The 22378-nt window shown below is 40.9% G+C and overlaps 1 protein-coding gene across 2 annotated transcripts; it reads left to right on the forward strand.

Annotated features, from left to right (window-relative positions):
- The first annotated feature begins 4374 nt into the window (after positions 1–4374).
- On the forward strand, positions 4375–22069 carry LOC124874054. 2 transcript variants are annotated; one of them, XM_047375227.1, is made up of 7 exons: positions 4375–4471; positions 8478–8828; positions 9133–9198; positions 17838–17897; positions 18991–19092; positions 19196–19224; positions 19799–22069. In XM_047375227.1, exons 1-7 carry the CDS (start codon positions 4417–4419, stop codon positions 19904–19906), a joined length of 771 nt encoding a protein of 256 aa, XP_047231183.1. In that variant the 5' UTR covers positions 4375–4416; the 3' UTR covers positions 19907–22069. The 2 variants fall into 2 exon arrangements, 1 of the variants encoding a protein (XP_047231183.1); XR_007039696.1 differs by lacking the exons at positions 4375–4471; positions 8478–8828; positions 9133–9198 and adding an exon at positions 11174–11243.
- Positions 22070–22378: the final 309 nt, after the last annotated feature.

Below are 22378 nucleotides of genomic sequence, written 5' to 3' on the forward strand. Positions count from 1 at the left end.
TTAAATTCTTCTGTTACACAGCAATTTAGCGTATTTATTCGTCCCTAACTGGATGAAATTGACCTTTCTCATTAATTAGTGTAATGTTATGATTAGGGGTTGTTTGGTTTTTGGTTTCTGGGTTTTTTCCTTATGTTTTTCACTGTTTAGATTTTGAATCATGCTTCTGTGTTTTCCTGGTAATGCTTTAGCTTTGTTGTATTGTTCATGTTTTGTTTGTGTTCAAGAGTCTCTGTTTTTGCCACAGCCACATTTTGTTCTGTCTGTCAATTGAGTTTATTCGGTTCACCTGCTCCATGTTAATCAGCTTTGTTTTCCACCTGTACCATGCTCCATTTGTACACACCAGTTCAGTTTGTCATCGCGGATACATTTCTCATTTTCATGCCCATGTCTTGTTCTCATGCTCATGTCTTGTTTGCAAACCAAGTCTTGTCTTTTTTGATCATGCCATGCCTGTCTTGCCTGCCCGTTTGTTTTGTTCCTGCTGAGTGTGAGTTTTCTAATTAAACCTTTTTGCACTTACCGTCACGATGCCTGTTCGTCTGCATCTTGGGGTCCAATATCAAGCAAACCATAACATGTAATTGTGGCTTGCTGTTTGCCATCATCAGACCTAACACACCTAACACAAATATTAATGAATACATGACAATAATATTCCTGTAAGAATTCTATAAAACTGCGTATATTAAACAAACTCCTCTGTTCAACAGATGTTTTATATTTTAAGTAATCAGCAGATCAATGCATGACAATGAAGACAATGAATAAAGACTTGTGATGCTTTTGCTTTCAAAACCTCAACAAGTCAACCACGTCCTGGAACAACCGCCAGCCAACAAAAGTGGTAATGACACGTGAAAGCAGAAACTGTTCAAATATAGCAAGCAGGGGGAAGTGTGTTTGTACCACAGAGCCCTTAGTTGTAGAAATGTGGACTGTGTGGGTTTAATTTGTCAGTTTTTTTAAGTCTACAATATTACCAGATAAACCAACACATACATCCACAGCCTAATTTAGCATTAAAACAAAGGCCGCGACCCCAGAGTCAATCTAACCACTCTGTAATACTCTAAACCACTGCCTTATACCAGTAAACAGTTTCAGAGATTGTATTATAAATAGCTTTAGCTTCTGTTCACCCTAACAAGTAACACATAGCGATGGTCTTACATCAAAGCTCTGATGCTGCAAAAGCTGAATTTTTCTTAAACAACTCCTTTGACTTTGCTGCAGAAAACAATACGTGACCGATGAGGTACGAAGCAGTTATTGCTTCAGTCCTCAGCTTAAATGCTATAACGGGTTCAAACCAGTACGTACTACTTCGAAATGTGAGGAACTTGAAATGCAAGATTTGCTGTGAGCACTTCAGGGGATCTGGTAATGTGTAAAAGTTCTTTATGGTACCTGAAATGTTTTAGTAGATGTGTGCACCGCTACTGTTATCATTCTGTTTTTTACACCAAACTCCATCCAGCCCGAATCAGAATCAGAATCTGCCTTATTGGCCAGGATTGTTCTCACAAACAAGGAATTTGACTTTGGTTTCCAGCCTATCGTACCTACATGTACTATAAATATATAAACTTTAAAGGAAATAATTGCAAGGATAAAAGAGTAGTATGTTCATGTATTTGTAAGTACAACCATCTTTTGAAATATAAAAGAAAGGCAGGTTGTGGGAGTTTAAATATGCTTATTTTGTTTGCAGCAGAGTAGATGACTACGCAGGCTGTAGGGTGTTCATTGTGTCCATCAGAGAGACAGCGTTGGGGGAGAAACGGTTTCTGAGGCGACTGGTTTGTGCAAGTAGCGCTCTGTAGCCCTGAAGGTATACGTCTAAACAGTCCAGGATGTGTGGGGTCTGCAGAGATGTCAGCTGCCCTTTTTCTGACCCTAGAGCTGAACAGGTCCTGGATAGAAGAAAGGTCAGCCCTGATGATCTTCCTTGCAGACCTAATTGTCTGTTGTTGTCTGGAACTATCCTGTTTTGTGGATGAGCTAAACCACACACAGATGGACGAAACAGTAGTTCTGAGATGTTAGAAGGAGCTTCTCGGGGCTGAAAGATCAGAATAAAAAAATGGTTTGTGGAATAAAGTGATGATCATTGCAGTGCAGCCAGATACCAGTTATAAAACCAGAAGAAGTTGATCCTTCCAGGCAGTTCAGGAGATTCATTTAAAACCAGAAACTGGGGTTCTGTTGGTGTAGGGGTTTAAGTGAGCAGCCCATGTACTGAAGCTTCAGTCCTCAACGCGGTGGTCCCGGGTTCGAGTCCCAGCCCTGGTGACAGTTGCAGCAAGTCTGCCCCTGTTTCCTGTCTACCTACTGTCACAAAATAAAGGCCACTAGAGCTGCTAAAACAAAACTTTGTAAGAATTTTACTTTTTATGCAGGTTTTTAGATTTTTATTCTGTCTGTTTAAATGTGCTATTCTGACTTTTTATTTTGTTATATGTTGTGCCTGTTCTGTTTTTCAGCTTTTTAAATGTTTTAACTTGATGTTTTATGTTAATAATGTGTTTTTACTCCATGAAGTACCAGCAGACCTAATCTGTTGAGTGCTTTATAAATAAAAATTAATTACCTAACGTCTTAAAATAAATGGGACAGATTGTGTTCTGTTTAGTAAAAACTTTCAGAGAAAAACTCTAAAGATCATACATAGCTGAATAAGGAAAAATAGGTATGGCCTAAGCAGAGAGCATGATCAGAATCTTACAGTGTTCAACGGAAATCATGTAAACCCGTAACCTTTATAAAAAACAGAAATGCAAAAAGAAATTAAACAAGCAAATATAGAAAGTCGATTATTATTATTGAGTTTCACTCTTTGGCTCTGGAGACAAATGAAGATTTAAACCAGGAATTAGAAAACAAATGCATATTTTTATTTAGTTTGTGCACTGAGGCAATCCAGCTCCATGAGCGTCACAAATGTCAAAGTGCTGCACTAACATGTGTTAGTGCAGTGACATGTAACTGTAAGGTCAATGTAAGGTCAATACTTTGACTAGAAATTTTCACCAATCTACAATATTTTTACCTCATTGAAATAATAAAAAAATTTGCTAAATCAATTTATATTTAATCTCAGTTAATATCTTTATTAAGAGATATTTGGCAAAGCTCCTTTCTTGCAGATCTCAATAGTTGTTAAACTTTAGTGCACAGTTTGTTTAATCAAAGTCAGCAGAGCATTAACAGCAGAGAATCCAGTGAGTCAGGTGGGTCTCACGGTTCTGCAGGGTCCAGAGTAAACTGGCTGAGTACACAGCTTCATCTGCTGGATGACTGTTGGAATTACAACTATAAATCTGCTAGCATTGCACTGATCAGGCTTTCTAAGGGCCGATACCAATAATCGTTTTTCTTTGAGGTCTTACGATTTAGGTTTTCTTTTCCCGAGGGACTATTATTAGCAGCTGTAGTTCTGAATTTAACAGAACTCAGAGAAATTATGATATTAACCCAGTTCATGCATAAAAGTACATATTTCTCCAACCTTAATCTGATTATTACTCAAATCTGAAAAAGTGCATCAAGGTACACGCTGTTGGTTGCTGCATTTATTGTCCAAAAATGATGGGAACTTCTTGTTTCAATGCTTTTAATGAATGGGAAAAAATCAGATTTTTCATTATTTGATCACTTTGGCCAAATGATTTGTGCATCACTAAACTTTTCACTGTAAAGCATCTACTGAAAGCTTCAATTTATCAGAAACTAACCTATATAATAATTAAATATAATTTCAAATCTACATTTAAGATATATTTTTAAATTGCATTTGCATAAATATCATAGAAAATAAGAAAAACTTGATTTAATGAAGGTTTATTTGACTATATGTAGGTGTGCATTATTATGCAATTTTTATTGTCTTTGTCACAATGTTGACCTATGAAAGTTTTAGTTTTTTATTCATATGCAGTTATTAAAAATGCCTTTATTGTTGAAATGTAAAATATAGTAGAAATGAAGTCAGAGCTATTTTACATTAGATTGTACACTGGGTGTTAGTTGTGTATTTGTCAAGGGAATTGATCGTTTTTTATGATTTTTATTTTTTATCAAATGTGACAAAAATTTAAATGACTTGAATTACCGGTATCACCATTTCTATTCTAATCAAAAAAGGCAGCGTGGCCACAAATTAGCAAGTTTAGAAAGGCTAGAGTTTTGTTTGAGTGAAAAATCCTCAACTAGAAGCAACTAAAATGCCATTACACTCGAAGCCTCATCCGTATGAGTCAAAGGAAACACAGAGAAGGGAGGGAGAAGCTAAGACCCGAGTCATCTTCTAATGAAACTGTACGACCACAGCTTCCTTATGAAGTTAACACAGCAAGACAAAAGGAGAGGAGGACACCGACACAAACCTGTAGTTCACTACGTGGACTTTTAATGACGAGGATCAGAATGGAAATACAACATACTCTGTTCTTCTGCTTCATAACAGGTGGGGAATGTTTAAATCATTGGTTCAGTGCTTCTTTTATTGTCTCTGAAGACACATTTGTGTGTAAAGAGACAAATTCACAACCATGTAAATAATGTTTCTCTTCAGTCATTTGGTTCAATTGTTTTTCTGTCTGTACATGTAACAAATAAAATTTCTTCCGCTGTATTTTTAGGAAATAAAATAGCTTATTAGTTGTGTGAGCTGACAGTTTGAGGCTTTATCGCAGTTGTGTTGCATGATGCTCTTAAAAGTGAAACTTTCTCAAGCCTGCGTGCAGCTGGTTAACACACGACGATGCTCAATATGCAAACAATCAGCTTTAGTCTCATTTCTTTTCAGAAACAATATCCAGAGTTTCTTTCCTATCATACAGACACATATAATCTGTGGTCCACAGGCCTAGTTTACCTCCAGGGGAGAAGACTGTCTTCTAGTTTATGGTCTGTCTCTGATGTCCTCAGGTTCATCTGGCATTGATATAATATTTTTATGTCTGTTATGGATTATTCAGCTCTCTTTTATTTTGAATTTTTTGGTGTTGTACTAGAGGTCCCTCTGTCTTTTTTTCCTCACAATGCTTTTATTTAATTATTCTTTTTAAATAAGGGTAATTTATAATCTTTAGCTGCCTGGCTTTGTAACATATTGCCTGTATTTGGGGTTTTTGATACCAGTTCCAACAACCTGCCTTTATTCGAATTATGAAAAATCAAATTTAAGAAAAAATACTATGTCTAAACTACGCCCATGTAAACTCAGTGCTGTAGTATAAAAGTTCCTATAAAAATGTTTTGTTAAATCTTCACTTTATCTTGTTCTTCCCAAGTTTCCTTCCTGCTTCTTCTTTATATTCCCAACACCACTTCCCTAATTCTTTTTTAACCCATTTTCCTTTCGTCCTCCCTGTCCGTCCAATTTGCTCTTGCTCTTCTTTGTCATTCATCTCCCTGCCCTTTAACATTTAACCAGCTACCCTTGTTTTCCATCAATGATCCAGTCTCTTACGAAGGACCACCTGCCTCCTGCTTTCATCTCCATACGACTCCACCTCTAATGCTCCTCAGATCCTTTAACAGAAAGACGTCATTCTAACTTCCCTCCAACATCCAGCTCCGTATTCCTGAACCCTTTACAGTAGTTTAGTTGGAAGCTTCTAATTTCCAGTCAAAGCCTCAGACTCCATTTGTTTTTGGAAATGTTTCCCATTGTGGTCAAAGCCAATCTTTGGAGCCATCTTTGCACAGACATTCAGGACCTTGGCACCATCTACAGACATTCTTGCGACTCTCATCACTCTTATTCCTCTAACACTTCATGAACATGAACTTATCTTTAATGCCTTTGCCTCTGGAACATTTAAGGAACCGCCTGTAAATGCTTCAGTGTTTCCTGTTTTCTTTGAGGACCTCAAGGCCACGTCTGCATGCTTTGAAAACCCTAGCAGTTGATTACACACAATAAAAGTATAGCTGGTTAGAGTTATTTACTGGAAAGAATGCATCTCTCCTCTCCCACTTATTCCTAATTGGCTACACAAAGTAATCTGAAATATTTATTGCACAGGTGCTAAAGTATTCTTCACTCCAGTGTATTCCATTCTGCTCTTGAGTCATGTTTGTTCTAGACTTCTCCAGGTAAGTTGTTCAAAGTCCACCACCTCATCCATCACCCTCAACACTTACATCAATCAGCGCTTCTGATTATTCCTTTTCTCAACCACATATCCCATTACTGGAGAATAGTAGCATCTCACCAAGGCCTCCATGATCACTGTTCAACTACTAGACCAGGGCTTATTGCAACCCTGATAGATAGTCTATAGATAGCCTCCACACATATATGAACTTGAATTAAATCTCATTGTTAATCCATTTTTGCAAAGCTTTCCGAAATATTTTGGAGCATGTTCATGGTCATTTTTGATCAATTTTCCAGAAGCACATTTGTAAGATCAGACACTGATGATGGGCGTAGTCTCCACTGCAATTCATCCTAGGGCTGTTCAGTTGGGTTGAGGTCAGGGATCTGTGCACGCTAGTTCAGTTCTGTCATACCTACTCGGTTGTCCATGTCCTCATGGACCTTGCTTTGTGCACTGGAGCATAGTCATGATGGAACAGGAAGCTGGGAGATAAACATTGTCTGGTAAGGAGGTCCCCTCGCTTACCAGAGATGTTTCCACTGCTCTTCAGTCCAGTGATGGCGTGCTTCACACCACTCCCTCCAACACTTTGCTTTTCACTTGGCTATGAAGCTCTAGCCCTCTGGTTGAGCTAATATGTCTGTAGATATTTACTCTGCAGAAATATGGCCACCTCTGCACACTTTATGTGGTGATTTGCTGTCATTCCAAATCACTTCCCCTTATTTAATAATAATAAAATAATAATACATTTTATTTATAATTCACTTTTCTTTCATTTAATGGAATCTCAGAGTGCTATAATCAAAACGCAAGAATGAAAGAACACTAGAGTAAAATAGAGATATGTAGCCATTAACAGCTTTGCTAAACAGGAATGTCTGAAGTCGAACTTTAAAGGAATCCAGACTCTGCACTTCTCTTAGCTCCAAAGGGAGGCTATTCCAGAGCCGGGGTGAAGCCGAGCAAAAGGCTCGGTCCCCCTTGGTTCTGAGCTTGGTAGAAGGGACCTGGAGGAGATGACCGGTGGATAACCTGAAGGGGCAGGTGGAGGTTTGGAGTGGAATGAGTCGTTGTAGATAAAATGTACCATGGCGACTGAAGCTTTTATGGGTGAGCAAAATAATTTTATATTGGATCTGAACTGGACTGGACTGGACTGAGAGCCAGTGGAGGGAGTATAGGATGGGTGTGATATGCTCATACTTGCGTACTTGCTTGAGGACTCTTGCAGCACAGTTCTGGATATACAGTAATTTTGAATGTTTTTGAAAGAGATCCACATAAAAAGACCAATGCATTATCCAGTCTGGAGGAAGCAAAGGCATAGATAAGTTTTTCAATGTTAGAGTGGGAAAGAAGCGGACGGAGCTTGCAGATGTTGTGAAGGTGGTGGAACAAGGTCTTTGATAGATTCTTTATGTGGTCGTCAAAGGTGAGTTGACACTTAGGTTAGTTACTGAGGGGTAGCGAGCGATGACCTGGCCGTCATATCGAGGAGTTGGTGAACTGGTGAGTTGTGCCAACAAGTAGCGCCTCAGTATTACTACTGTTGAGCTGAAGAAAGTTGCTGTTCATCCCGGCCTCAATCTCCTGAAGACAGGCAGCAACATGTGACAGGGCAATGGAGGGGTTGGAAGCGGTTCTGATGTATAATGGTGTGTTGTCAGCTTAACAATGGACAGTGTCTGCTGATGACACAACCGAGTGGAAGCATGTAGGTGACAAAAAGCAGGGAGGCCCAAGACTGAATCACATAAGTCCATATCCAATCTGGACTTACGTGCTTCAGTCTGGACTTACATGATTCCAACAAAGAATATTCGGTTCTGTCAGAGTTATAATACTGCTAACAGTTGACAGTGGAATATTTCATAGAGAGGAAATTTCAGGAGTTGGACAATCACAGACCCACACTGGAAACCACTGATCTCCTGAGAGCAACGCATTCTTTCGCAAATGTGTACAGAAGCAGTCTGCATTCGTAGGCGCTTTTTATACCGTGTATGTTTAAACCGTATATTGTGAAGGTGGTTGAAACACAGACGATCTAAGAAATATTCTTCACTCTATATTTTAACACAGCCATCATTTGGTTTCAGGCTTCTCCAGTTTAAACGTTAAGCCACCCTGGACTCCAACTAAATATCATCATCTAACTCTCTTTTTCTACTGCTCATGGTCTGCACACATCTCCAAAAACATTTTATGCAAAACGATTCTGAGGAGAGAACTGCACTCCAAATTAAAAACTAAACAATTTACCACAGCAGAAGAAACTTGTTGCATTTTTATCAACCGTAAATCCACCAAAATTTCGAGTAAAATGCTTATTGTGTAAATTTAACTTCTGTTTTTCAGGGGCATCTTTTCTCAGTAACACAGCAGCTCCAACATACATGCAATCTGCAGGACTCCCTATTTATACAGCAATGGAGGGACAAAGTATCTCCTTTGAGTTCCCGTTCACCCTGGTAGGAGGCGGCAGAAGGTACTTATGTAAGGAGGAGTGTAAACTCAACAACATAATTATTGAGACAAACACACCGGAAGCTCAACATGGGAGGTACAGCCTTAGATATCATGAAGGACTTCTGCAGGTGACCATCAAAGAGCTTAAAGCATCAGATTCTGGAAGGTACAGGTGTGGAGTAGCCAGTTCCTCCAGAGCTGATTTATATGAAGAGATGGTTGAGATCAGAGTTAATAAAGGTGAGTGTCACACTGAAGATGTGTCATGGTTGACATTTAGCTGCAGATGTAACACACTTCATAATGTTGGTCAGAACACTTAAAGGCATCATATAACTATAGCACAAAGGCATCATGTCAGCAATGAGTCGGTTCAGCATTTACATAACCTGAGTTACAGTAAGAGCAACTCAATGACTCACCAGCTGCTTTCAAAGTGGTTTTACACGTGTTTGACCGGGTCACAGTTTAATCATCTCTATGAAGTAAAGCACAAAGATGAGACGCTGCAGTCATTGCATGTGGATGTTTTCTCTCTTCACAGTGGTGAGCTGGTCCACCACAAGCAGCACTAGGTCCAGACAGCAGCCGAGTGAAGAAACAACTCCAGGTAGGAATCCATGAAGCAAATGTTATTTAACTAAGTCCCTGTAAACGAACCAGACTGGGCTGAGTTTAAATCCCCAGATGGCCCTTCGACCTCTTAAACAAAACAGTTTCATCAAGACAGAAAAGATTAGGTCTCCCTTCGCCAAGATTAAATAAGGTTGAGAGTTGTCTTACTCGACGACAACCAGTACGGGTTGGTCCCTCGGGTGTCTTAGGAGTTCAATATCCTTGGTCACCTCCCCCAGTTAGTTTTTTGTGTGTTAAAGAGTGCTTCATACAGAGTAAAACTACAGCATAACATAATTAGTTTGGCTTTATCAGTGAAGTATTTGAAAGAGGATTTTTAAAAATCAAATTCAGTTCGTTTATAACCCCCCCAATTCATAATATCTGTCATGTGGCAACAGTGGATTTCTGATTGCATCAAGTCGTCAACTCTGCAGCATTCCTTCATACATGCATCCAGCGACAGTGGAAAGGAACGACTCCCTTTTAACAGGAGGACGCCTCCAGCAGAACCAGTCTCAGTGTGAGGGGCTCCTGCTGCGACCCTCTGGGGGTTTGAGAAGAAAGTGCTGACACACAGAAATCAAATAAGCAACACAACTTGTTTCGGTCCTAGTTAGTTAGTCAGTCTTTTCTTAGGAGCCCCCAGGCTGTGCTTAGGCAAGGGTTGTCGATTTTTTATCTTTTGTTTTATATTTTAGTATTTTATTTAGTTTTTTGCTTTCATTTTCATACCACAATAAGTAGGACCACAAACATACAGAAACTTTTTACCTAGGAACACACGTTCATCAATCTTGACTAAACCAACAAAATATAAAACATACAACATAAATGTAAGTGAAGACCTTTCTTTTAGCAAATGCCAAAAATTGCACAGTTTGAGCATAAAATTGTTTATTTGCATCAGAGAGAGTTGAATTTAACCTCAACACTTAACAACAACACTGAAAACTTGTCAATGTTGAACTCAGAGCTTCTCAAATTAAAAGCACCAAGCAGACATACAGCCTGACGTATAATTCCCTTCATTTTAGTGGCTGTTAAAAATGATTTAGGAGATTCTCAGAGAATACAGGAGTCCATTGGTGTAAACACAGAGTTGTGGTACACAGACGTCACGGCAGCACTGAGTCACTTTGTCAGTTAGATGTTTCTATTCCTTTGGGTTTAGTAGTTATGTTTGTTTATTCCTTCTGTTACCCCGATGTTAGTTTTGTTCTCTCTCCTGCCCCCTAGTTTTAGTAGTTCTTTCTCCCTTGGTGGTTGCTTTCTCATTTATTTATTACTTAGAATGGTTTTCTCCTTTGGTTATTATTATTGTTATTAATAATAATATTATTAGAACAGTTCTCTTTTCTTCTTTGAGTTTTCTAGTTTAGTTTCTCGGTTAGTGTTTCTGTGCCTGTTTACTGTTAGGTTATTTGTTCTTGCTGCATTCTTCTAGTTTATTAGTTCCCCTTTTCCCTTTGGCCTAAGACCCCTTTTTGTTGTTATTTACCCAGTTGCTTGTTCCTTTTAAGATTAGTTGTTCTTTCCCAGCCTAGCTCTTTAGTATAGTTTTCATGTCCCTGCTTTGTCTAGTTAGTGTTTCTTCCGGATTTAGTTTTGTGCTTTATGTTAGGGTTTTTATTTATATAGGTTTCCTTAGGTCTGTTTTCCATTAGTTTAGCTTTTCCCCATGTCCCTGTTTAGGTCTTTCTAAAATTACTATTTTGTTAGTTTATGTTTAGGTTTCTTTTCCCTATAGTTGTCTCTAGTTTAGTTTAATTTTCCCCTCCTGTCTCTGTGTTCTCTAGCTCCCGTTTCCATAGTAACATATTTCCTCAGTTCTCTGCAGCCTGATCCACACCTGTTTCATGTTTCCTCTGATTACTTGCCTCCCTGTCTCATTGGTCCATACTCCACTTGCCTCAGTTTATAAGCTCTCTAGTTTTCATTGTTCCCTGCTGGTTCCTTATGTTGACAACCTTTGTTGTATTCCTGAGTTTCTCCTTATGGTTTGTTTATCTCCTGACTGTACGCCTGGACTACTTGCCTGTAAGTCGTTGCTTTAATATTAAAAACGTCTTCTACTCACCATGCGGCCTCCTCGCCATGATCTGCATTTTGGTCCTGCCACCAAACCCACAACTCTGACACACTTCTGCTTTAACACAATCAGAACAAGTAAGAAAAGCTGAATGACTGCAGTCACTCCCAAAATGGTTAAACATGTCCTTTACTGTGACCTTACCTCAGCATTTTCCCTGTGAGCGGGTCTGCCACAAACAGGAAAGAGTCCAAAGGGGACTGGAGAACCCTAGAGTTTTATCAAATTTAAGCTGAGCTGCATGGTAACAACGTTGGTAGCACTGTTGCCTTGCAACAAGATGGTCCTGGGTTCGGATCCCAGTCAGGGATCTCTCTGCATGGAGTTTGCATGTTCTCGTTGTGCATGAGTGGCTTCTCTCCAGGTAATCTGGCTTCCTCCCACAGTCCAAAAACATGCCTGTTAGGGTCATTGGTTAGTCTAAATAACCCTTCGGTATGACTGTGTGTGTGCATGGCTGTTTTTTTCTGGGATGTACAGCGCTTTGAATGTCTTGTTACTGAAGAGCGCCACCAATCTCCCACGACGCCCCCCAACAGCTGCAGCCACAATCCACCACCCCCACCTCCCCAACCTCAAGAGGGGCCTTGGCACCTCCAACCCCCACCCTGAAGTTCCCCCCCACCAGCCCCCTACCCACGCCGAGGACGGCTCTTTCCATCCAGGAGAGGGACGTCAACAAACTCTTCAGGAGACAGAACCCCCGGAAAGCTGCTGGTCCGGATTCTGTCTCACCAGCCAGCCTGAAGCACTGTGCTGATCAGCTGTCTCCAGTCTTCACAGACATTTTTAACACCTCACTGGAGACATGTCATGTGCCAGCCTGCTTCAAGTCCTCCACCATCGTCCCTGTTCCCAAGAAGCCAAGGACCACAGGGCTTAATGACTTCAGACCCGTCGCCCTGACCTCTGTGGTGATGAAGTCCTTTGAGCGCCTTGTGCTCTCACACCTAAAAGACATCACCGACCCCCTCCTGGACCCCCTGCAGTTTGCCTACAGAGCCAACAGGTCTGTAGATGATGCAGTCAACCTAGCCCTTCACTTCATCCTCCGGCACCTGGACTCCACAGGAACCTACGCCAGGATCCTGTTTGTGGATTTCAGCTCTGCCTTCAACACCATCGTCCCAGTTCTGCTACAGGAGAAGCTCTCCCAGCTGAGTGTGCCCGACTCCACCTGCAGGTGGATCACTGACTTCCTGTCTGACAGGAAGCAGCGCGTGAGGCTGGGGAAGTACGTCTCTGACTCCCTGACCATCAGCACCGGTTCCCCCCAAGGCTGTGTTCTCTCTCCTCTGCTCTTCTCCCTGTACACCAACAGCTGCACCTCCAGTCACCAGTCTGTCAAGCTTCTGAAGTTTGCGGACGACACCACCCTGATCGGACTCATCTCTGATGGTGATGAGTCTGCGTACAGATGGGAGGTGGACCATCTGTTGGACTGGTGCAGCCAGAACAACCTTGAGCTCAACGCTCTAAAGACAGTGGAGATGGTTGTGGACTTCAGGCAGAACCCAGCACCACCTGCCCCCATCACCCTCTGTGACTCCACAATTGACACTGTGGAATCTTTCCGCTTCCTGGGAACCATCATCTCCCAGGATCTCAAGTGGGAGCCAAACATCAGCTCCCTCATCAAGAAAGCCCAGCAGAGGATGTTCTTCCTGCGGCAGCTGAAGAAATTAAACCTGCCAAAGACTATGATGGAGCACTTCTACACAGCCATCATTGAGTCCATCCTCACCTCCTCCATCACCATCTGGTACGCCGCTGCTACAGCCAAGGATAAGGGCAGGCTGCAGCGTGTCATTCGGTCTGCTGAGAAGGTGATTGGCTGCAGTCTACTGTCGCTCCAGGAACTGTACACCTCCAGGACCCTGAAGCGGGCAGGGAAGATTCTGGCTGATCCCTCCCACCCCGGTCACAGACTCTTTGAGACTCTCCCCTCTGGCAGGAGGCTGCGGTCCATCCGGACCAAAACCTCACGCCACAAGAACAGTTTTTTCCCATCTGCCACCAGCCTTGTTAACAAAGCCCAGAAACCACCCTGACACTCTCCTTTTCCCCCACACCCCCCCTTTTTTGCTGACAGGACACCTGTAACCTGCAACTCTATGTGTTACATTAACGCTCAGCTTGGACTCCTGCTTTACTTGCACTGCCATACTTACAAAATGATCACCTGCACTGTTGTACCGCTCTGGCATCCTATACTGCTCTATATTTACTCTCACTCACTAAAAACTGTGCACATATATTTATATTATATTGTAGATATGTTTATACTGTTTAATTTGTACCGTATTGCACCGACTACGCCAAAACAAATTCCTTGTATGTCCAAAAACGTACTTGGCAATAAAGCTTTTCTGATTCTGATTCTGATTCTGATTAAATAAACTTGCCTTACCTGATGCTCTGTTATGGACTGGTGAAGCTCGTCTCTTGCCTGTGGAGCAATGGAGAGAAGCACTCGACCCCTCACGGTACCGCAGAGAAAATACAATGGATGAATGAACTGAGTTTAAATCCTGGGATGGTCCAAGTGCCAAACAATTTATAGGAAATATATCTTGGTAATTTGTTACAGTCACATAAAGTTGCTCTAACGTGGTTCTAGCTGTGGAAGAGTTAACACCAAGCAGCTATCACAATATACAGTCTGCTGATGTTAAGTTAACAATACTCACTTTAATGATTTGCAACCCAAACGGAGGGGATAATTAATCAAAATATCTGTCATAGATTATTTGCAAATTACAAAATTTATGTTGTTTTCTATTTAGAATATGAATTTAATGCATGGTGGATGTGAGATGCATCAATGGGTCCAGTTCAAATAAAGAAAACCTAAATCTAAGAATTTATGCCCTGCAAAATACGCTGCTCAAAAAAATAAAGGGAACACTTAAACAACACAATAAAACTCCAAGTAAATCAAACTTCTGTGAAATCAAACTGTCCACTTAGGAAGCAACACTGATTGACAATCAATTTCACATGATGTTGTGCAAATAAAATAGACAACAGGGGGAAATCTTTGGCGATTAGCAAGACACTCAATAAAGGAGTGGTTCTGCAGGTGGGGACCACAGACCACTTCTCAGTACTTATGCTTTCTGGCTGATGTTTTGGTCACTTTTGAATGTTGGTGGTGCTTTCACACTCGTGGTAGCATGAGACGGACTCTACAACCCACACAAGTGGCTCAGGTAGTGCAGCTCATCCAGGATGGCACATCAATGCGAGCTGTGGCAAGAAGGTTTGCTGTGTCTGTCAGCGTAGTGTCCAGAGCCTGGAGGCGCTACCAGGAGACAGACCAGTACACCAGGAGACGTGGAGGAGGCCGTAGGAGGACAACAACCCAGCAGCAGGACCGCTACCTCCACCTTTGTGCAAGGAGGAACAGGAGGAGCACTGCCAGAGCCCTGCAAAATGACCTCCAGCAGGCCACAAATGTGCATGTGTCTGCACAAACGGTTAGAAACCAACTCCATGAGGATGGTATGAGGGCCCGACGTCCACAAATGGGGGTTTTGGTCACAGCCCAACACCATGCAGGACGCTGGGCATTTGCCAGAGAACACCAGGATTGACAAATTCTCCACTGGCGCCCTGTGATCTTCACAGATGGAAGCAGGTTCACACTGAGCACATGTGACAGACGTGACAGAGTCTGGAGACACCGTGGAGAGCGATCTGCTGCCTGAAACATCCTTCAGCATGACCGGTTTGGCAGTGGGTCAGTAATGATGTGGGGTGGCATTTCTTTGGAGGGCTGCATGGTCCTCCATGTGCTCGCCAGAGGTAGCCTGACTGCCATTAGGTACCGAGATGAGATCCTCAGACCACCTGTGAGACCATATGGTGGTGTGGTTGGCCCTGGGTTCCTCCTGATGCAGGACAATGCTAGACCTCATGTGGCTGGAGTGTGTCAGCAGTTCCTGCAAGATGAAGACATTGAAGCTATGGACTGGCCCGCCCATTCCCCAGACCTGAATCTGATTGAGCACATCTGGGACATCATGTCTCGCTCCATCCACCAACGTCACGTTGCACCACAGACTGTCCAGGAGTTGGCAGATGCTTTAGTCCAGGTCTGGGAAGAGATACCTCAGAAGACCATCCGCCGTCTCATCAGGAGCATGTCCAGGAGTTGTAGGGAGGTCATACAGGCACGTGGAGGCCACACACAATACTGAGCCTCATTTAAACTTGTTTTAAGGACATTACTTCAAAGTTGGATCAGCCTGTAGTGTGTTTTTTCACTTTAATTTTGTGTGTGACTCCAAATCCAGGCCTCCATTGGTTAATAAATTTGATTTCCTTTGATGATTTTTGTGTGATTTTGTTGTCAGCACATTCAACTTTGTACAGAACAAAGTATTCAATGAGAATATTTCATTCATTCAGATCTAGGATGAGTTATTTGACTGTTCCCTTTATTTTTTTGAGCATTGTATGAAGCCACATTTAAAAAAATGACAGACCAGACAGATGTACTTCTTTTAATCTTTGTTTTGTTTTTTTCACATCTGAATAAAACAACTATTAAAGCTTACCTTGGGGTAAATGAGAGATACGGCATGGATCTCAAACAGAAAACTCTGCATTTGTAAGTTATTGTTGAACAACCTTGGATAGAGTTGCAAATCACAGTGGTGACACGTTTTTAATAGCAGCTTAACAGATTTCAGAAGTTCAGTTTAAAAGAAGGGACAATTAAACCCCTGATTGGTTGAAGCACTTGTAACATCTACAGTCACGTTTCTCACTCAAACATGGATGTACTGAAGGAGCTGTTTGGACACATACTAACGCCCCACTGGGCTGAACATGATGGGGACCTTTGGGTCAGTTCTGGTAGTTGAAAGCTACCATAAAGATATCATAAGACATTGTAAACCAGCATATAGGTTCATAAATATTAGATTTAATTCAATATACAGGACAGATAATTTTATAACTTTAACACAGAAGAACAATCTGGCGTTAAATTATAATAATAAAATAATAATATTAAGTTATGAAGAAGCAAACAAAATGCTTTCCTGTCAGGGTACTAGGACTTGAAGAACTTAGTTTGTGTCCTATGGTTTGAAGGAAACCTCAAGGCAAAAACACAGAACCACTATGAGGATCTGGACTTTTCAGAACTCACTCCACAAAATACAGTAACCAGCACTCCTCAGTTTCAGAGAGCTTCCAGCACTGCTATTAAAGATTTAAAAATTGAGTACCTTAAGGTCCATCTGTCTGAATCAAGTGTGTTCTGTTCATTCACAATCTCTGCCCATACCCTAATTATTGCTGTAATCTGTGACGTAATGGGATCGATTCTGACAGTGAAATAAATACCCTCCTTGTATCTTTACAGCTTTAAAAGGTCAGCTGTTCCACAGATCCTTTCATTGCCTTTGCTTTAGACCTGTTAAGGTTTGCGAGATATAGGACCCCAGAATGCAGACTAGTAGGCAGCATGACCGTAAGTAAAAAAGGATTTAATTAACAAAAAATTCTCCAACAAGAAGAGGCAGGAACAAAACAATAACAGGCTGGCTAGACAGGCATGGCATGGTCCAAAAAGCAAGACATGATTTGAGAAATGTTTCCTTGCCGAATGACAGAACAGGTGTGCATTTATGGAGTGTAAACCAGGTGGAGCTAGGAGACAGATTAGTTTGGAGCAGGTGAACCAGATAAAGATAATTAACAAAGAACACAACGTGACAGGAGCAAAACATGGCTTGAACAGAATGCAAATCCAAGGAACAAACTAATAGAACTAAAACTAGAAAAACATGAAACAAAAGCATAAACAGGAGAATAATAAAAAGAAGCATGATTCAAAACTTGAGCAGTGAAAAACATATAAGAAAAAAACCTGAAACCAAAAATCAAACAACCCCAAATCATAACAAGACCTTAAAGTTATTTGGGGTAGACCGTGGTGTAGAGGTAGAGCAGGCATGGAGAGGCTGTTAGTCCTCGATGCAGCCGGTTTGAGTCCCGACCTTTGAACCATTGTTGCATGTCTCCCCTCTGCACATTTTTTCATGTCTGAATGCTGCAAATAAAGGCCACTTGTGCCAAAAAAAAAACCTTTAAGTTATTTTGCATCATAATTTTCATGCTGTTATTTAGTCAATTTAATTCTATACGTGTGAGCTTCATGTAAGGACTTTCCATAAATACCAGAACCTTTAATGAAACATTAGTTAAATGGATTTTACTGTGATGGAAAAACATTCAGTGATTTGTTGGAAGGATTTTTAAATATTTACCACACTTTTTTTTTTCTTTGTTTTCCCTCCATTGGGTTCACCAGTTTAAATGTGCATTTCAATGTATATGGAGTATGTGTGTAAAGGTTCTTATGTAATGTACATTTGCCTTGTTGAGATCTCTGCTCAGATTATTTAGCACAGATTCAACAGCCCTTTTCTCATGCTCTAGAAAATATAATTGAAGCTCTAAGACTTGTAAATTATCCTTCTTACACAAAATAATTAAAGCTCTTTGATCATCTTGCATTTTAACAGAAACTCCAGGAGCTCCTTCAACCACAGCGTCATCCATCAAACAACAAACCAGCCAATCAGGTGATTTACCTTCATAACCACTCTGTTTATTATTATTATTAATATTTACCTAAATCCATCACAGCTTGCAGATTACAATAGTTGTACTTTTATTAAGACAAGCAACACCACATGCTGTCAGTTTTCTTTGTTAAAGCTAAAGAGTAAAAGAGTTAAAGCACCTAATGTCATAATGTTGGTTTTACTGACTCTGAGGATGGGCAACAGTTACAGAGGCAGAACAGCAGTTTTAACAGTTCATTTGAAACATAGCAAGCGTGAGACTGAACACGGACTGGATCTACAGGAGGGATCAGGGTCAGCACTGAGGAAGGGAGAGGTTATTGTTTTGTTCTAGAGGAGATATTGGAGGTCTTGCAGGACAGGAGTGAGGTTTGCTCATTGTTGGTGGTAGATGATGGCTTGTAGAAGGAGATAAGTTTTCCTAGAGGCTGAGTTAGGCAGGAGGAGGTCATGGAGGTTCTCAGTACTGATTCTCTCACTTTGTGATCTTCTGAGTGGCAACATTTCAGCTCAGCGTGCGGTGTTGGAGGATGTACTTGTAGGTGAGCAAAGGTTTGGTGTTTCCGAGAGGTGATCTTTAAGTCACAGGGCTGGAGCCAGGAGAGGAAAGGAGACTCAAGGCTGGAGCGGCAGGGAATAGTTCCAAGATGCATGGAATCCTGAGGGATTCAGATCTGCAAAGGCAGGACAAAGAAACTCCATTAGAGCTCGCTCAGTAAACGCAGGAGAAATGCAGAACATGGTCAGGTTACCACGCTGGCAGAGATAACAAGCTGACCTCCCTCCAGGCTCCTGCTCTTTAAGAAGCCCTCTTGACTGGGCTCTACGAGAAGAACCTTCCAGTCACACACTGTAGGAGAAGAGAAACACAGCCCAAACACAAACATCTGCACACACCCCTGTGGGTATGACACCTAAATACAGTTCATTTTATTTTATTTTAAATGTTTTCTTTAAATGAACAAATGAATGAACAGAAAAACAGGTCAACCAAAGCACTGCAGCAGGTTTGATGTTGGATCCACCCTACTGGTGGAACCGTCTCTGATGACTGATGAAATTCTTAAAGTTCTGTTTGTTTTCCTGCAAGCTTTTATTCTGGCTGTTGGTGGATGTGCCACATTGAGTAGTTTCTCAGTGGTGGGGTTTTTAATTCTGCTTTACAAATGGAAGACACGAAAGATAGCTAATGGTAAGCCCCATTTTCAGCTTCATTTAATGTTCATATTTAAATGCAACCAACAAACCAAAGAGTTTTGGAATAATCCACATATTTTACCCCATCTTTCCCCCAGGTTCAGATAAGAGGACAGCGCAAACAGAGGTAACATGAAGGTTGAAGCCTCTGCTTTTTCCTCCACTTACTTTTTCCCAGAACAAGTCAAAAACAGTGTTTCTTATTGTTGCAAAGACCTTTACAGCATTTCCAGGCTTAAACTGATTTGAATAAATTAGGCTGGGAACCAAAACAGCCAAGCAAATTCACCTGGCTGGATAATCTCAGACAAAAAAACCCTTCCAGGTTTGTAAAAAGATAGTACATAGAACCAGAAATGTGTGGCACTGCTGGTTTAGGCACTGAACTCTTAACAAATCTAATTGGACTGAGATCAAGTTTAAACTGCATGACTGAGCACCAACAATGCTATCGTTTAAACCTGGTTTAGAGTTAATGTTAAAGATACATTTGCATTGAATTATCATCCAAAGAGCGAAAATAAAATGATGGATGGTGCCTATTTTACATTGACAATCAGCCTCAGGACCATTAAACATGTTGAGATGATTTGAGTGGAAATATTAGACTCTTCAGGCTGCAGAAACGTTTAAGGTTTAGCATCAGACTGGACCTGCATCAGCTGGACCTGCATTAGTAGATATTTTTTTCTTTATTACAGATGGAATATGAAAACTGGGCACCGGGATGCAGATTTGAAGAGTCCCCCTACCAAAGCCTCGATCCAGCCAGTATGGATCAGGAACCAACTTATTTAATTCTCACTTAGGACGTCCAGTTTTCTTGTCTTTCAATTTGTTTGTTTTTTTTGTTTTTTGTGCATGCAGTTTGGAAAGAAAATAGTTTTTTCATCTTCTATCAGAAGAAATAAAAGAGATTTTCTTAAAAAAAAAAAAACACAGGCCAGAATTAAGAAAACCTCTCTAGAAGTTGAATGTGTGGTTTGGGCAAAAAAGCCCAAACCACACATTACAGATGAACACTGATTACAGATGAACATTCAGATCTCTGGGTGTAGCAGCATTGAAATGAATACAGATTGCCAGACTGAATATGGTCCAATGGGCTCTACTGATGACCGGATCTTAGAGCTTCAACCAGCACAAACACGTCAGATCGATCACAAGTGATGGTCCAACTGTGTCTGCTACAGGAACAACAGGAACCTTCAGGTGTTTTAAAAACTCTGCTTTAGTGAACCTTCAGGAATTAGGTGCACGGCTGCCTGGTGAAGAACTGTGGGATAATTCAACCAAAATTGAACACTTAAGCAACAACAGCAAAGATAACTCTCAAGAGAGAAAATAAGAGAATAAAGCCACTGCCAAGGGGCTCCCAAACCATCAGGGGGTCCAACAAATGCTTGAATTTTAACACAGACAATAATTTTAAAATTTTTAGGTGATTAGTAAGAATACTACTACATTTTATTTGAGGGTCTCAGCATTTTAAATCTTGTCCTGTCTTGGCATTTTAGGCGTACCGTATTTAGAAGCTACTTGCCTACATGTGTCAGGGCAGGTTTGCTCTACAAGTCTCAAATATCTCAAAACAAAATCCTAATTACTGTATTATTTCAAGACTGCATCCAGCATCAAAGTAGACAGGCCACATTGATGGTATGTAAACCTGTGTTTGTATGACCTCAGAATCACAAGTGGCTTCACCCCTGAGTCACACCAACAGAGACAGGTCAGTTGTGGCTGGTGTCAAACAGGGAGGTGTTCATAAAAAACATAACATAGAAAAAAATAGCAAGTCAGCCCTGATAAGATGGACTCCCAGGTCCTCTGGTCTGCTGGCCGTGCAAGGGTGGGCGGACCAACAAAAAATATTCATTCAAATCAACTCAAAAAGGACAGCGGACATCTGAAGCTTTAACATTAAAGTCAAATTAATATCTAAGCACTTTAAGGGAAAATTTATTTAATAACCATTAAAATACAATTTATAAACCCAGCTAAATCCTATACCTGACATTTCGTTATGCCCACATGCAGCCGACTGAAATACAAGCAACTTATTAAAATCTTGTGCAACCACTCTGCAATATCCATAAATACAAACATTAGAAAGAGTTGCCTGCATTCAGTCTGAAATACCACACAACCATGAAAAAATATGTGATTTCTTCTCACACACTCCAACAGCAGAGGCACATTCATCGCAGAGCTCTGACAAACTTCTGATGGTGCTACACCCACTCTTTTCTGCTCCACTTAAGTTGGGTTCACTCTGTGCAGTTTTCAGCTGTAATGGCCCAAGATTTTTGGTAGTGAAAGAAAAACTCTGGTCTTGAGCTTGAATCGATTGTCTGTTGTCAAGCGCCGATTTAACACTTTAATGACCAAAGACAACCTAAGACAAATATCAGATATTTTCTGAGAAAACGGTGACTGATTCATGTCTTTTAACTTGACCTGTCATTTCTTGTCCAATGATTGGTGGACTGAAGTCTGTCAGATCTGTTGGACACAATTATGCTGCAGCAAGAAGCTGTGCAATTTGCATCTTCCGTAGTAAAAATGTGACTAGAGCTGCCATAATATCAAACTAGGATACTGTGACATGTTTTCGTGATGCATGATTTTTTACAATTTGGCACAATGGACTGTCCCTACATGCTCCTTCAGGAGGAGGGATTGCTGCAAAGTCGGTGACTTAATGGAATCGGCTAGGTTTCCTGAGGTAGAACAATTGTTACTCATTTAAGTAATAAACTGAACTTGTCTGCATGGTTTAAGTATTGGGATTGAATTGAAATGTATGTAATTGACTTTGAATCTATCTGTATGAGTTGATTGAATTGACTTTTTCTGTGTATAAATTAGACATTTTTTGTTGCGTTTCTAAGTGTCTGAAGATGATAATTTGTTGTGAATCTGTGCTGTATAAATAATCTGAACTGAATTAAAAAGTGAAATACAACCCATTTCTCTCTGACCACCTCTCCTGTCATTGCTGAACAAAAGCATGATGGTCAAAGCATGATGCTGCCACCACTATGTTTTATTGTGGGAATGAAGCGTTCAGAGTGATGTGCAACGTTAGTTTTACATAGAATTTTGCATGTAAGAAATACTCCGAACCTGGTCTCATCTGACCAGAGCATGTTAGCTGAGCCCCCTACCTGACTTGTGACAAACTTTAAACGGGGCTTGCTTTAAATAAATGCTTTTTCCATAAAAGCCCAGTTTTGGGGGTGCTCATGGTAACTCCAGGCCTCTGATTCCTTGATTAA

The sequence above is a fragment of the Girardinichthys multiradiatus genome, chromosome 1 (genome assembly GCF_021462225.1).
Source record: "Girardinichthys multiradiatus isolate DD_20200921_A chromosome 1, DD_fGirMul_XY1, whole genome shotgun sequence".
NCBI lineage: Eukaryota > Metazoa > Chordata > Actinopteri > Cyprinodontiformes > Goodeidae > Girardinichthys > Girardinichthys multiradiatus.

Coding starts and splice junctions, on each gene's coding strand:
- LOC124874054 (XM_047375227.1), top strand. CDS start 4,417: ATGACGAGGATCAGAATGGAAATACAACATACTCTGTTCTTCTGCTTC. Junction 9,199..17,837: donor GAGTGAAGAAACAACTCCAG/GTAGGAATCCAT, acceptor GCATTTTAACAG/AAACTCCAGGAGCTCCTTCA. Junction 19,225..19,798: donor AGAGGACAGCGCAAACAGAG/GTAACATGAAGG, acceptor TCTTTATTACAG/ATGGAATATGAAAACTGGGC.